Raw genomic sequence first — 16969 nt, 5'->3', positions numbered from 1 at the left:
GAAGAAGACAGAAAATCGGCAACGCAGATAAATGCGTTGCCCCCTCCTCATCCTCATCTTCATCACCCCTCCTAAAAAGGCCGACATTACAATGGGAGGGATGGATTTTTTTTTCTTCGTAACTCAGTTTTACATTGTGCGTTTAATCATTTCGTAGGCTAATCGGCTGGTTTTGTTGTGGACGTGCTGCTGCTGACATTTCCACCAGTTATGCTTTCATAACCATAAACTATGTCGATCACTTCATTGCATTTTCATTGTGTGATCTAGCCTGCTGAGATGAACGTTTCATATTCCGGTTTTTTGGTGTGCTTTTTTGTTTTTTTCCCACAGTTGTAACTGAATGACTTCTCGGGTCGTGTGTGGAGTGTTTTGCTGTCTGTTCGTCACGTGGTACAGGATGGAGTTTCTGATACATCTGGTGATGCTCTCCTCTCTGTGTGGTTTGATAACCGGATATACTGATGGAGACAGAGTACATGACTTGATGTCCAAATATCCCCTTATCGATGGGTAAACTGAGCTTAATGTCGATCCCCACACAGTTTTAGCATTGCCACCAGACGGCCCTAATGGCTTTGGCCCTGTGTGTGGTTTCGCTGTTTTTCCTCTTCTTCTTTTTTCCCAGTAACATGCTCACCCCTCCAGCCGCAGTGTTATTTGACATGAATTATTAAGATGCTGAGAGGGTTTCACTGACATTACTCTGTATGTCTCACACCGGTAGCAGCTTGTTAGTCAGAAGTACAACATTTGTCTTGATGCATGCTCAATAATCCAGGTAAGAAAACCAAAGCATGTTGAATCAGTTCATCTGGACACAACGTTTATTGACAGATACGTTTCATCACTCATCTAAGTGACCTCTTCAGCCTCAACTGACTGCAGGTATCCCCCACCCCTTATAAATAATAGAGTTGCATAACGACCAAAACCAACGATCAGTTTCCAGTGGCGCCCCCAGAAATTTTTCATAGGGGGGCCAAATGGGGCCACTGAAAATCTTGGGGTGGCACACCAAAACCAAAAGCCATGACTGAATTTGGGGAATTCTATGATGCTGTTGTAGTATACTGTGTAGTTGAAAACTGTCAATATGAGAGTTAAGAAAAATATACATTATTGATTTAAATGAACAGCACCTAATGTAAAATATCAGATAGAAGCATATTATGCATAATCAGAGGCATAGTCTGCATATGCGACTCGTGGCTGGGGGGGCCAGCGGGGGGGCCAGGGATAGTGTCAGGGTGGCCGTGGCCACCCCTGGCCACCCCTTGGGGGCGCCACTGTCAGTTTCGTATGCAAATATGGGTGTGACCATTAACTAGAGTTGCAAACTGCACATCCTTGATAGGGAGGAACGTTGGGTTGAACCGGGGAGTGAGAGGCCGTCTATGTGAAGAGGGAACGACCACCCCTGAACTGGGGGGGGGGGGGCTGGGAGTACACCTGTCGCCATCTTACAATGCTGTAATTGCAAACATTCTCAAATCCTCTGTGAATAGTACACATGGCCATTGTAACTCTAGTAAATGGTCATGGCAATTTGCATATGAAACTGATCGTTGGTGTTCATCGTTATTCAACTCTATTATTTATAAGGGTGGGGATACCTGCAGTCAGTAGAGACTGGAGAGGTCACTTAGATGAGTGATGAAACGTATCTACGCTGTGTCCAGATGAACTGATTCAACTGTCTTTGACGTACTACATTTCTGTCTTCATCCAAACAAGTTGAGCCGTTTGTACCGACACAAGAAGTAGGATGAAAATGTGTCTCGCTCTTGTAAACCTTTTACCCAGTCTCCCTCTCCCTTTCTGTCAGTCATAATGACCTAGCTCTCAAGCTGAGAATCCTTCATAACAATCGACTGAGCAAAATTGACCTTCATAATGTCAGCAAAGTGTCCACTGACATCAACCGCCTCCAAGCAGGCCACGTACAAGCTCAGGTACAGTAATTTATCCTTCAATTCTGACAGCAGTCTTTTGATAAAGGGTCCATTAGTTTAGCGAGTAGTCTACCAAAAGTGCAGATGGCCCTCGTTTCAGCAGAGGTGAAAACTGAGTCATAATTTTAATGGTATCGCTGAAAAAAAAGAAAGAAAGAAAATCACACACTTGTATCTCAAAACCCTTGTTAAATGCGAAAAGTTGAGCGTCCAGCTCTCTCAAAGGTCTGCCAGGGCTGTTCATGCTATATATATATATATATAGATATATATATATCCCTTCAGTTGTACTGTAAAGCACTTTGGATAAAAGCATCCACCAAATGGTGTGTGTTGTGTAGGGAACAAAGCACAGAATGACAGTAGCCTCAGTTACTGACCCATTTTCTTCTGCTGTTATTCTACGCTCTCCTGTGTGATGATTGTCCTATCCCATGTTCAGATGTTTGCTGCCTATGTGCTGTGTGCGGCCCAGGAGAAGGATGCAGTGAGGCTGACCCTGGAACAAATAGATGTAATCAGACGCATGTGCACTGAGTACGGAGAGCTCCAGCTGGTCACATCTGCCCAGGGTATAGTATACTGTAAAATGTGTCTGTAGGCTGGATACCCACAAAAACACTGTACACAACAAAGAGTCTCCGTCATTTATCTCGATATAAGCACTTCAGCATTTAATGATTTGATACTGATATGTGATTCCAATATGGATATGCAACAAACCTCACGTGCCTTATGTGACGTTTGCACTCATAGTGTTTTTATTTGTTTTACACACATTTGCAAGAACAAATGAGACTCATGATATACCATAGATGAGACATCCGTTATCTTGAAAACATGACACCAACACTTTTACAGACTGGATCATCAATGTGTAAGAGTCCCCCCCCCCCCAAAAAAAAAACCAAGTATCACTCATATATTTTCGGAATGTGTGTGTGTGTGGTGTTAGTGTGTGTGTGTGTTAGTTAGCGTAGATAGCGGGACCGAAAACCAAAGCACTTATGATCTTAATTCTTTTTGGAGGTGGTAGGTATTGTTCCAGAGAGGACCAGAAAAATAGCAGAAAATAAAAATGATTATAATAATTATGCATAATTATGCAAAATATTCATTTTCTAAAAATGGCTAAAACCACTTTTCTCTGCATTTCAGATGATTCTGAGCATTTTGGGGAGGGAGTTGGAGTGGGGGGGGGGGTTTAGGGGCAGGGGGAAGGCGGTTAGCTGGCAGGATGAAGAGGAGGGAGATTTAGACGAGTGGATAACCAAACCGCTACATTGTAGCAGGGTTCTTCTAGTCACTCATATATTTTTGGAATGTGTGTGTGTGTGTTAGTTAGTGTAGATAGCGGGACCGAAAACTAAAGCACTTATGATCCTAATTCTTTTTGGAGGTGGTAGGTATTGTCTCAGAGAGTAAGGGAAAAATCCCAGAAAATTAAAATGCAAAATATGCATTTTTCTAAAAATGGCTAAAAACCACTTTTCTCTGCATTTCAGATGATTCTGAGCATTTGGGGGGAGGGAGTTGGAGTAGGGGGGTAAACCATTTTTCTCGGCATTTCAGATGATTCTGAGCATTTGGGGGGAGGGAGTTGGAGTGGGGGGGGGTTTAGGGGCAGGGGGAAGGCGGTTAGCTGGCAGGATGAAGAGGAGGGAGATTTAGACGGGTGGATAACCAAACCGCTACATTGTAGCGGGGTTCTTCTAGTATATACACTCACTGGCCACTTTATTAGGTACACCTTGCTAGTACCGGGTTGGACCCCCTTTTGCCTTCAGAACTGCCTTAATCCTTCGTGGCATAGATTCAACAAGGTACTGGAAACATTCCTCAGAGAGTTTGGTCCATATTGACATGATAGCATCACGCAGTTGCTGCAGATTTGTCGGCTGCACATCCATGATGCGAATCTCCCGGTCCACCACATCCCAAAGGTGCTCTATTGGATTGAGATCTGGTGACTGTGGAGGCCATTTGAGTACAGTGAACTCATTGTCATGTTCAAGAAACCAGTCTGAGATGATTCGAGCTTCATGACATGGCGCGTTATCCTGCTGGAAGTAGCCATCAGAAGATGGGAACACTGTGGTCATAAAGGGATGGACATGGTCAGCAACAACACTCAGGTAGGCTGTGGCGTTGACACGATGCTCAATTGGTACTAAGGGGCCCAAAGTGTGCCAAGAAAATATCCCCCACACCATTACACCACCACCACCAGCCTGAGCCGTTGATACAAGGCAGGATGGATCCATGCTTTCATGTTGTCGACGCCAAATTCTGACCCTACCATCCGAATGTCGCAGCAGAAATCGAGACTCATCAGACCAGGCAACGTTTTTCCAATTTTCTATTGTCCAATTTTGGTGAGCCTGTGCGAATTGTAGCCTCAGTTTCCTGTTCTTAGCTGACAGGAGTGGCACCCGGTGTGGTCTTCTGCTGCTGTAGCCCATCTGCCTCAAGGTTCGACGTGTTGTGTGTTCAGAGATGCTCTTCTGCATACCTCGGTTGTAATGAGTGGTTATTTGAGTTACTGTTGCCTTTCCATCAGCTCGGACCAGTCTGGCCATTCTCCTCTGACCTCTGGCATCAACAAGGCATTTTCGCCCACAGAACTGCCGCTCACTGGATATTTTTCTCTTTTTCGGACCATTCTCTGTAAACCCTAGAGATGGTTGTGCGTGAAAATCCCAGTAGATCAGCAGTTTCTGAAATACTCGGACCAGCCCGTCTGGCACCAACAACCATGCCACGTTCAAAGTCACTTAAATCACCTTTCTTCCCCATTCTGATGCTTGGTTTGAACTGCAGCAGATCGTCTTGACCATGTCTACATGCCTAAATGCATTGAGTTGCTGCCATGTGATTGGCTGATTAGAAATTTGCATTAACGAGCAGTTGGACAGGTGTGCCTAATGAAGTGGCCGGTGAGTGTATATAACTTTGTTAAAAGAAACACTCAATGATGGGAAAAGTGCGCAACAAATGGGAGCAAAATAATCCAGTGATTCAAGATTCAAGTAAATTCTTTCTGAGACAGTACAAGCCTGTTTCATGCCATAAGCAACCATCAGCTGTCAATAAAGTTAGTTTCCCAATTTTCCGTGTAACTTTATTGACAGCAGATGGTTGCTTATGGCATGAAACATGCTTGTACTGTCTCATAAAGAATTTACTTGAATCACTGGATTTTATATACACACACACACACAAACACACACACACATATATATATATAAATATATATATCAACACAGATACAGGAGGGAAAAAAAGTTTTAATACATTGCAGTACAGGCCTGTTTCGTGCACCATGCACTCATAAGCTGAGCAGTACTGCAGTGCATTAAAACTTTTTTTTTCCTGTATCCGTGTTGATATCCTGCTCCTCATTAGTTGAGCACTTAGAACACCATTGACGGTTTCGGGGAAAAAACGCTATATATATATATATATATATATATATATATATATATATATATTGTACATATAAAGTACAATTACTCCCATAAAAATGACTCGAGTAAAAGGGAAAATTACCATTTGAGAAACCTACTCAAATAAAAGTTAAAAAAAGGTACCAGGTTAATAAATTACTCAAAGTACAAGTTACTTTTCATTTTAACATTTTTAGGGTGTGCGGGCCAGTGTAAAATAATGAAGAAACTGTAATTGTTGATAAAACCTTTTTTTTAATGAAGTATAGCAGGTATGCTAATCAAACAGTTAAGGATAGCCTATACAACTGAGATATGAACAATCTCCCACTCTCTCTATCTCTTCATCTCTACCCATCTCTTCCTCACCTACCCTTCTCGGTCTACATTTCTCTGTCTCTCCCAGAGTGGACAAATTAAATGACCTTGCTTAAAAAAATGCATGCTATTTAGAGGATAGCACGCGTTAATGGCCACAGCTATTACAGCAGATCACTGGTTTTGATTATTATGCAGTTATCCCAGCTTAGATGGTTTCTACTGTGTCTGTTTATAAGGTTGGGGTAGACTGCTTTTGGCCGAGACTGACGAAGTCACTTAGACGAGCGATGAACCGTTTCTTACAGGAAACGCTGTGTCCAGATGAACTGATTCAGCTCTTGTGATTTCCTCACCTGGATTATTGAACATGTATAAAGATATAAATTAATGTCATTATCATAACATCCAAGATTATCAGGACACGTGAAAAATTAACATAGCTAACGCTAGCTAGCTAACTACATTTTCACAATATGTGCCACTTACTTCGATGTGCTTGTGGAGGTTAGAAGAGTAGTTTTTTAAAAGCAGAGATCTCAGTGTTTTTTGGGAGGCACAGCAAGCACTTCATCATGTAATGGTTTCTCTTTTTAGATTTTGGTATGAAACGTGTGGCCAGATGTGGCCAGGGATTGGCGCTGGAAGCTGCCTCTTGTACTGGTTGCTCCGTTGTTATCAGGTGGTGTTTGTTTGGCAACTTGGCATCTGCAGTACAGGTGCTCTTCACAGGCCCCCCCCAACACTCAATCCCCACATTTTGAGCAGACTACTTGTAACGAAGGTATAAATGGCAAATATAGTGAAGTAAAAAGTTGATTCCTGGCTCTGAAATATACTCGAGTAGAGTAGAAGTACAGTTTTTAAAAAGGAACAGGAGAATGAATGAATGAATGAATGAATGAATGCCTTTATTTGTCATTGCACAGCTGTGCAACGAAATTAAGTGCAACTCCCCAGTGGTACAAAATAATATATATATATATATATATATATATATATATATATATACACAAATAGTCAAAATACAAATCGACACACATTTGCAGCACAGTCAACATTTAATGTATGCGTAAGTGTAACAATAAGCGTAATATCTATTACACTAGATAAATAGTCTGTGTATCACACTAACCCGAGTCGGCATGCTTTTTTGCACATGCCAAATGTACAGATGTTATTGCACAGTTTCAGGATATCATTGCAACCTCTGAGCTGGTTAACAGAGTTCAGTTCTTTAATGGCACTTGGGTAGAAACTGTTCAAAAGTCTGGAAGTACGGGTCTTGAAAGACCTATAGCACCTCCCAGAAGGCAGCAGAGTGAAAAGGTGGTTGCCTGGGTGAAATGAGTCCTCGATTATGTTTGTGGTCCGACATAGGCAGCGGGATCTGTTTATGTCCTCAAGTGAAGGTAGCTGTGTGCCAGTGGTTTTCTGTGCTGACTTAATCACTCTCTGCGGAGTTTTTTCCTTAAGGAAGTACTTGTCCCTTAAAAAAACTACGTTTTAACGTGTTACTACTCACCCCTGTACACACACACACACACACACACACACACACACACACACACACACACACACACACACACACTGTCTTATAGTAGAGCATGCCATATATTAAATCCCTTTTAGATTTTTTTGGTGTTTCCTTCACAAGTCCATCAGCCTCCCTTGTGTCTGGGCATTATTTCATGTAAAATTCAGTGATTTTAATGGTAGAAAATCTCTAGATGATGTCTTAAAATGTAGGTTGGTAGTGCTTGTGGACATAACTCATCTGAGCCTCTCTCTCTTTAAGTACTTGTGTGTGTGTGTGTGTGTGTGTGTGTGTGTGTGTGGGTGGGCATCTGTTTGTGTCCATGATTGCAGAGTTGAAGACTGCTGAGATGAAGCACAAGCTAGCCTGTCTAATAAGTATTGAGGGAGGCCACTCCATTGACAGCAGCCTTCCAGCCTTGCGTATGTTCTATCAGCTGGGGGTCCGCTCCATGTCCCTCACACATACCTGCAACACGCCGTGGTAAATTTGTATACGTTATCGTACTGTACTTGTACATCTCCCCCCTCTTTTTCATCATCACTTTTCAACCAGCTTTTGTTTATTTATGTATTTATTTATTATGTTCAGGGCTGAATCCTCCTCGACTCTTCTTTATGATTTCTATCAAAGAGATAACAACAGCCTGACCGGGTTTGGTAAGGTAAGTTCTTTCCGTGCAAATATCATCTTTGGGGTTTTCTGATGCGCCCTAGTCTGCAAAGGATTACTCTGGTATTACTCTGGCACACATGTTGTACACACGCTGTAAACAGGCATATTTGCACATGTTGTGTACATGCTGGACACAATTTCTGCAAAAGAAAGATTGTGACAACACCCAGGAATTCTGGGAGAGACACGTTATAAACAAACGCGTCCATATATGAACAAACAGTCCATAAGAACCAAGGCAGCCGGTTACTTTATCTTTTTCAGGTTAGTTCAAGTCTATAGCAAAAACAGAGATCAACAGTTCAAAAGGCTTTTCTTTTCTTTTCTTTATTTTTTTGTGTGGCTTTTCCCCCCTTTTTTTCTTCCCCAATTGTATTCGGCCAATTACCCCACTCTTCTGAGTCATCCTTGTCGCTGCTCCACCCCCTCTGCCAATCTGGGTAGGGCTGCAGACTACCACATGCCTCCCCCAATACATGTGGAGTTGCCAGCCGCTTCTTTTCACCTGACAGTGAGGAGTTTCACCAGGGGGACGTAGTGCGGGGGAGGATCACGCTAATCCCCCCAGTTCGCCCCTCCCCGCTGAACAGGCGCCCCGCCCGACCAGGGGAGGCACTAGTGCAGCGACCAGGACACATACCCACATCCGGCCTCCCATCCGCAGACATGGCCAATTGTGTCTGTAAGGACGCTTGACCAAGCCGGAGGTAACACGGGGATTCAAACTGGCAATCCCCTCAAACGTTTTATTTAATGAACACTGAGGGCAATTCATATTTGATGTTTGCTTACTTTTAATCCTTCACCATGTATGACCTATACCATGTTCAACTTTATTTTACATTGCTCAGATAGATGCTTAAAGTCCAGGTGTAATAGGACAAAGGTAGTCTTATAAGGCGTCTTCTCCAGGTGCACAAATAAAGGCCTGTTGTTAACTGTTGGGGACGGCACGTTGGCGCAGTGGTTAGCGTGGTCACCTCACAGCAAGAAGGTCCTGGGTTCGAGCCCTGGGGTTGTCCAACCTTAGTGGGTCATCCTGGGTCATCCTCTGTGTGGAGTTTGCATGTTCTCCCCTTTTCTCTGGGGGCTCTGGTTTCCTCCCACAGTCCAAAGACATGTAGGTCAGGTGAATCGGCATCCTAAATTGTCCCTAGATATGAATGTGTGTGTGTGTGTGTGTGTGTGTGTGTGTGTGTGTGTGTGTGTGTGTGTGTGTGTGTGTGTGTGTGTGTGTGTGTGTGTGTGTGTGTGTGTGTGTGTGTGTGTATATGTCGGCCCTGTGTGATGGTGTCTCCCCGCCTGCCACCCAGTGACTACTGGGATAGGCTCCAGCGTGCCTGCGGCCCTGATAGCAGGATAAGCGGTTCGGATAATGGATGGATGGATTTGAACTGTTGGTTGATAGCAGAAAACTGTATGGGAGACTCACTGAGTGTAGCAAGTCTGTACGTGCTAATTTAAGAAGTGGCCTGGGTGGGATGAGAGCTGGGCGACATGAGATAAGGAGGGGAAGAACAGACAACTGCCCTATGAGAGAGACTGCACTGTACTGACCGGCGTGCGTTCAAGCATCTGGGCTTCGATGCATCTGTTCACTGAACATATATTAAAATTGTGTGACAATACTGTAAGAGATTTTTGTCTCCTTTCTCATTTAATGTCAGAGTGGAATTAAATAGCTGCCACGTATGTCAGCATTGTCCCAGCCTCTGGTCTCTGCCCGCTGTGTTTGAAACCACATACTACCACACTGCATATTAGACAGATCACACTTAATGAGTATGTATACTTGTATACTTAATGAGTATAGTGCATATGGTACATTCAAATAGCAATCAAGCATAACAGACGGTGTATAGATTGAGGTAAATGCAAACAGTCCATCCAAAACCCCTTACTTTCTAACCATGTCCATTGCTGGGCTGTGTTGACAGCAAACAGTACAGGAAGACGGACAACTCACGCTGCTTGTTGCCATAAATCTGTCTAAGAGGAACAGTAAATCACCAGCCAGCTATAGCTATGTGGTTTGCTAACCGCTGCCTCTCATATGATCAGTAATTATGTTACAAATATGCCATTGAGAGTTATTCCCTTCAATTAATCTCATTACTGTATTGAATTCACATTTTCTCCTCTCAAAAAGGAGAAGTACTGGTACCGATTTTCAAAGAACAAGGATGAAGTGCAGAGCTGTGGTAACTACAGAGGTATAAAGTTGATCAGCCACAGCATGAAGATATGGGAAAGAGTAGTGGAAGCTAGGTAAAGAGGAGAGGTGATGATTAGCGAGCAGCAGTATGGTTTCATGCCACAGAAGAGCACTACAGATGTGATGTTTGCTTTGAGAATGTTGATGGCGAAGTGTAGAGAAGGCCAGAAGGAGTTACATTGTGTCTTTGTGGAATATATAAAGCATATGGGCACGGTGGTGCAGTGGTTAGTGCAGTTACCTCACAGCAAGAAGGTCCTGGGTTCGAACCCCAGGGTAGTCCAACCTTGGTGGGTCATCTCGGGTTGTCCTCTGTGTCGAGTTTGTATGTTCTCCCCGTGTCTGCACGGGTTTCCTCCGGGGGCTCTGGTTTCCTCCCACAGTCCAAAGACATGTAAGTCAGGTGAATTGGCCATACTAAATTGCCCCTAGGTGTGTGTGTGTGTGTGTGTGTGTGTGTGTGTGTGTGTGTGTGTGTGTGTGTGTGTGTGTGTGTGTGTGTGTGAGGGGGGGGTGTGTGTGTGATGGCCTGGCAGCCTGTCCAGGCTGTCTCCCCACCTGCCCCCCAATGACTGCTGGAATAGGCTCCAGCATCCCCACGACCCTGAGAGCAGGTTAAGCGGTTCAGATAATGGATGGATGGATGGATAAAGCATATGACAGGGTGCTGAAAGAGGAGGTGTGGTAATGTATGAGGAAGTTGGGAGTGACAGAGAAGTATGTAGGAATGGTGCAGGATATGTATGAGGGCAGTGTGACAGTCGTGAGGTGTGAGGTAGGAATGATGGATGGGTTCAAGGTGGAGGTGGGATTATGTCAAGGATCAGCTCTGAGCCTTTTCTTGTTTGCAGTGGTGATGGACAGGTTGACGGACGAGATCAGGCAGGAGTCTTCGTGGACTATGATGTTCACGGATGACATTGTGATCTGTAGCAAGAGTAGGGTGCAGTTTGAGGAGAGCCTGGAGAGGTGGAGGTATGCATTGGAGAGAAGAAGAATGAAAGTCAGTAGGAACAAGATGGAATACATATGCGTGAATGAGAGGGAGGTCAGTGGAATGGTGAGGAGTGGATGGAGAAGATTATCAAGAGTGATTTGTGACAGAAGGGTACCAGCAAGAGTGAAAAGGAAGGTTTACAAGTTGGTAGTGAGACCAGGTATGTTATATGGTTTGGAGACAGTGGCACTGAGGAAAAGACAGGAGGCAGAGCTGAAAGTGGCAAAGTTGAAGATGCTAAGATTTTGGTTGGGAGTGATAAAGAAGGACAGAATTAGGAACGAGTATATTAGAGGGACAGCTCAGGTTGGACGGTTTGGAGACAAAACAAGAGGCAAGATTGAGGTGGTTTGGACATGTGTGGAGGAGATATGCTGGGTATACTGGGAGAAGAATGCTGAATATGGGGCTGCCAGGGAAGAGGAGAAGAGGAAGGACTGGACTTTGGGGTCAAGTGTACTCGTATCCGGGCCCTGGTCCCTAGTGTAAAAGCACCCTTAAATTATGTTATGTAGATAAAACAAATGCCTTCAGTTTTTAGGAATGACCACCTGGATTACCCCCTTATCACTAAGCTTCGCTAAACTGCTGCTTATTATTGTGTTTCAAAACAGTTTGGGCCTACAGAAAGGTCTCAGGACGAGCTTTCCAAGAGGTCATTTGTTGTAACTTTAAATTACACTTCGCTCATAAATAAACATGTGTTTGTTTGCTGTGGCGTTGTCGCTTTCAGCCTATTGCAGCTCATTTGTGGTGGCATCAAAACATGTTGGTGATGCGGTTCCTGGTCATTTGACTGAGGTGGCATAAGCATAGGGGATATGTTGAATATCTTGGGCTGCTGTCAACGTGTGTACTATTCACGTGTGCCTATGGCACCGTCTCCTCGGTATTACTGAATCGTCTTCCTGTCTCCAACACTTCTAGTAACTGTTTGTATACTGATGATGTGTGACTATCCGCCAGGCAGTGGTGGAGGAGATGAACAGGCTCGGGATGATAGTGGACCTCTCCCACACTTCTTGGGCCACAGCTCGTGCTGCTCTGAAGCTCTCCAAAGCCCCTGTCATCTTCAGCCACTCGTCATCCTACGACATTTGTAACCACAGCCGCAACGTCCCCGACTGGCTGCTGCGTGAACTGGTAAGACGGCTGATTGATTTACTGTTAAGGTTCGGTGAGTTTTTGCTCTTCGATATTGCCTGATATGTGTTGCTGATGATATTGCTCGAGGAGGTGTTTTTCTTTTTCTTTGCCTGTTCTGTTGCTTGTAAAGCACCTTGAATGACCTCTGCAATGATAAGGTGCTATACAAATAAACTTGCCTTGCATTCCTGGCCTTCCTTTTTCCCTTTAATTCTGTCTCTCATGTGTTTTTGGTTTGTTTTTGCTTTTTCTCTTATTGTTCACAGTAGTTGAGTTTGTATTGTGCAGCACAACTTGCACTGAATTTGAACTATACAGTACAGTGGGAATTGAGCTTCAAATGTATAGTAGCTGAATTATCTTAAAAGTAGGTGAGAAGGGGTAGGGAAAAAAAGTATATACTTCCTCCTACTTCTTTTCCAACATGTAACAAATAATCTGATGTGTTCGGAGATTTGTTCGCTGAGTTTGATGTGTGGATTTGTCGATCACTTCAGATCACTGGCAATGGCTTATCTCTATGTTATATCCTGCTTATTTACATGTTCGAAATGAATCATCTTCCTAATCGTCATCATCATATAGTGGAAAAGATGGTGTATTTAATTTGGGATGCAGGTCTTCAGCAATAAAGACGGATCTTTTTTTTTGCCTCATTAACACAAGCCAAGTCATTCTTAACACCAACACAGTTTAGTTTTACTAAACTTGTCTCGGTGCGCAACATTTTTCTTTGTTCAGGTTTTAACAGCAATAACGTGAAAAAAGGCATTTAATTTAAATAAACATTCTTTTGTCCTTTTAAGTTAGTTTTAGTTCAAATTTCTATGCACAGTAAAATTAGATTCACAAACAATCAACTCATAAAAGGCAATGATGCCAACAAAAAAATGAGATTCAAACAAGAAAATAAACATAATTTAAAATCAGCATACAGGTGCCATACAGGGGAAACTTTATGTAAAGAGTGAGGTTTATGTAAATAACACCTACGACATAGATATTACATGGTGAAAAAAAGTGTGTGCGGGAGTGAGTCAGTGAAGTTGTTCAGATTCAGAATACTTTATTCATCATCCCCGAGGGGAAATTGGGTTCTATTACAGACACTCACGCTCAAATAAACTAAAAACTAACAAGATACAAGATAAGAAAATAGAAACAAATAGAAACAAGACAAACAGAAATTAATAGAAATAAAAGATGAAATAAGAAATAGAAATAAGAACAAAATATATCAAGCGTGGTGCACATAACACCCTACCTACACTGCACTACCGCAGCACAAAACAAACGGCACAAACAAAACCTGACAGGGCCAGTCCAGTGACCATTAACTCTGAGTATCTGACAGTCTGAGTCTGAGGGAGGAGTTGTAAAGTTTGATGGCCACAGGCAGGAATGACCTCCTGTGGCACTCTGTGGTGCTTTTTAGCAGAATGAGTCTATTACTAAAAGTACTCCTGTGCCCAACCAGTACGTCATGGAGTGGGAGGGAGACATTGTCCATGATGGCACATAATTTCAGCAGTGTCCTCCTCTCAGAAACCGCTGCCAGAGAATCCACTTCCACCCCCCACAATGTCACCGGCCTTGCGGATCAGTTTATTGAGCCTGTTTGCATCTGCTACCCCCAATCTGGTGCCCCAACACACAACAGCAAACAGGAGAGCACTGGCCACCACAGACTCACACCACATCCTGAGCATTGTCTAGCAGATGTTGAAGGACCTAAGCCTCCTCAAAAAGTAGAGACGGCTCTGTCCCTTCTTGTAGAGGGCATCAGTGTTCTTAGCCCAGTCCAGTTTATTGTTGATATACACCCCCAGGTACTTGTAGTATTCCACAGTGTCCACACTGACTCCCTGGATGGAGACAGGGTCACTGGTGTCATTTCCCTCCTCAGATCAACAACCAGCTCCTTTGTTTTAGTCACATTGAGCTGCAGATTGCTCTGCTCACACCATGTGACAGTTTCCCACCACAGCCCTGGACTCAGCCTCCTCGCCCTCACTGATGCATCCGACTATAGCAGAGTCATCAGAGAACTTCTGAGGATGGCAGGACTCTGTGTGGTAGTTGAAGTCCATGGTATAGAGGGTGAAAAGGAAGGGAGACAGGACTGTCCCCTGCAGAGCCCCAGTGTTGCTGACCACTCTGTCTGACACACAGTGTTGCAAGCGCACATACTGTGGTCTACCAGTAAGGTAGTCAACAATCCAGGACACAAGGGGGGCATCTACCTGCATTGCTGTCAGCTTCTCACCCAGTAGAGCTGGCTGATGTGTTGAAGGCACTAGAAAAGTCAAAGAACATGACCCCTCACAGTGCTTGCTGGCTTATTCAGGTGGGCATAGGCATGGTTAAGCAGGAAAATGATGGCATCCTCAACTCCCAGTTGGGGTTGGTAGGCGAACTGGAGGGGGTCTAAGTGTGGCTTGACCGTGGGCCAAAGCTGCTCCAGGATGAGTCTTTCCAGAGTCTTCATGATATGTGAAGTCAATGCTACCGGTTTGTAGTCCTTCTTACAGAGAGGAGTCCCATACAGGTAGCAATGGAGGAGCCTGCAGCATCCCAGACACAGACAGTCAAATATTCATATTCATTTGTAATATTGAGTACTTTTATTCCAGAAATCCATCCATCCATTATCTTCACCGCTTATCCTGCTGTCAGGGTCATGGGGATGCTGAAGCCTATTCCAGCAGCCATTGGGTGGCAGGCGGGGAGACACCCTGGACAGGCTGCCAGGCCATCACAGGGCCGAAACACACATAGACACACCCATTCATACCTAGGGACAATTTAGTATGGCTAATTCAACTGACTTACATGTCTTTGGACTGTGGGAGGAAACCGAAGCCCCCAGAGGAAACCCACACAGACACGGGGAGAACATGCAAACTCCACACAGAGGACGACCCAGGATGACCCACCAAGGTTGGACTACCCCGGGGCTTGAACCCAGGACCTTCTTGCTGTGAGGTGACCATGCTAACCACTGCGCCACCCTGCCGCCCTATTCCCGAAATCTATAATTTATATGGAGGAAAAACACAAGATCTAAGGCAATGAGAAAATAAATATGAAAATGTATCACCCAAACTCATCCAGAGTATAGCGTAACCAAACATCTGCAGTTCAGTGTAATCACGACACTGTGGTGATACACAATTGAGGGTAGATTCACCAGGGGCTGCTGCTCCTTTAAGGCTGACATTCAGAGTGCTGATGTAGGCACTGCTTAGAGTTTCTGGGGTGGAGCCATGTTTGCAGCAGCCTAGCGGTTAGCTGATTGCCAGGAGAGATTGTGCTGTATCGGTGTCGTTTTGTGTGGCGAGTAAACGGAATTGACTCGACTCGATCTCTCCGTCTCCTCATTCCTGCACTCCCACAACACTGATGTTAATGAATAAAAATCTATATTTATTAGAGGAAAAACAGGGCTTTGTAAGATTCACACACACACACACACACACACACACACACACACACACACACACACACACACACACACACACACACACATATATATATATACACATACATATCTATCTATATATATATTTTTTTTTGTAGTTGTAATCTGTAGCCCGTGTTATACTTTACATTTGTGCAATCTGTTTAATGCATGAGGAATATGAAAGAACCGAGGCAATGTTAAAACACATAAAAGAAATGAAAATAAAAAGTGAACGCGTGCTGTGTCCCGGTAGCCAATGACTAATAGATTTTTATATGCGTGCTCAATAATCCAGGTAAGGAAATCACAGAAAGTTGAATCAGTTCATCTGGACACCATGTTTACTGAGAGAGAAACGTTTCCTCACTCATCTAAGTGACCTCTTCAGTCTCGAATGACTGCAGGTATCCCCACCCTTATAAACAATACAGTGGCATAACGACCCAAACCAACGACCGGTTTCATATACAAATTGCCGTGACCATTAACTAGAGTTACAATGGATTGGGGAATAGTTGCAATCACAGCATTGTAAGATGGCGACAGATGTACTCTTAGCCCCCCCCCCCTTGACGTTCAGGGATGGTCATTCCCTCTTCACATAGATGGCTTCTTTGACTCCCCGTTCAAACCAGTGTTCCTCCCCATCAAGGATGTGCACACATCCTCATCCTTGAAAGAGTGGCCACTGGCCTGTAGATGGTGTAGACTGTGGAGTCCTGGCCTGACGTGTTAGCTCTCCTGTGTTGTGCCATCCTCTCGGCCAGCGTCTAGTTGGTTTCCCCGATGTACAAGTCACGGCAATCCTCCTGGCACTTAACAGCGTACACTATATTGTTCTGTTTGTGTCAGGGGACCCGATCCTTGAGGTGGACCAATTTCTGGTGCAGCATGTTTTGGGGTTTGAAAGCAACTGAGGCACGATGTTTGGAAAATACACATCTCAACTGTTCTGACATTCCCGCCACATACGGATTCACCACTGGTTTACACTTAGACAGCTGTTGTCCTTCTCCTCTCTTCGATTGGCTGGTGCTCTGTTTGGGCGTCTTCCTGGCTTTGACAATTGCCCAGTTAGGATAACCACACTTAACCAGGGCCTGTTTAATGGGGGATTTCTCCCCTTACCCGGCTGCTGTGTCGGTGGGGAAGTTGTCAGCTCAGTGGTACCACGTCCGTCCTGATGACTCCTAGTTTATGCTCCAGTGATGGGAGTC

General features: G+C 44.2%; 1 protein-coding gene across 1 annotated transcript in view; it reads left to right on the top strand.

The window, feature by feature from the left end:
• Positions 1-336: 336 nt before the first annotated feature.
• Positions 337-16969, top strand: part of dpep2 (dipeptidase 2) — a 30612-nt gene continuing 13979 nt past the window's right edge. The window contains exons 1-6 of the mRNA XM_056278500.1: positions 337-513; positions 1829-1955; positions 2398-2527; positions 7589-7739; positions 7848-7920; positions 12110-12286. Coding sequence (XP_056134475.1) covers positions 344-513; positions 1829-1955; positions 2398-2527; positions 7589-7739; positions 7848-7920; positions 12110-12286 — 828 coding nt within the window. The 5' untranslated portion in view covers positions 337-343. The remainder of the gene's footprint in view (positions 514-1828; positions 1956-2397; positions 2528-7588; positions 7740-7847; positions 7921-12109; positions 12287-16969) is intronic.

This window comes from Lampris incognitus, chromosome 4, assembly GCF_029633865.1.
Source record: "Lampris incognitus isolate fLamInc1 chromosome 4, fLamInc1.hap2, whole genome shotgun sequence".
In the NCBI taxonomy this organism is placed as follows: domain Eukaryota; kingdom Metazoa; phylum Chordata; class Actinopteri; order Lampriformes; family Lampridae; genus Lampris; species Lampris incognitus.
The sequence above is the reverse complement of the archived record's forward strand: the minus strand, read 5'-3'. Positions and strand labels throughout refer to the sequence as shown.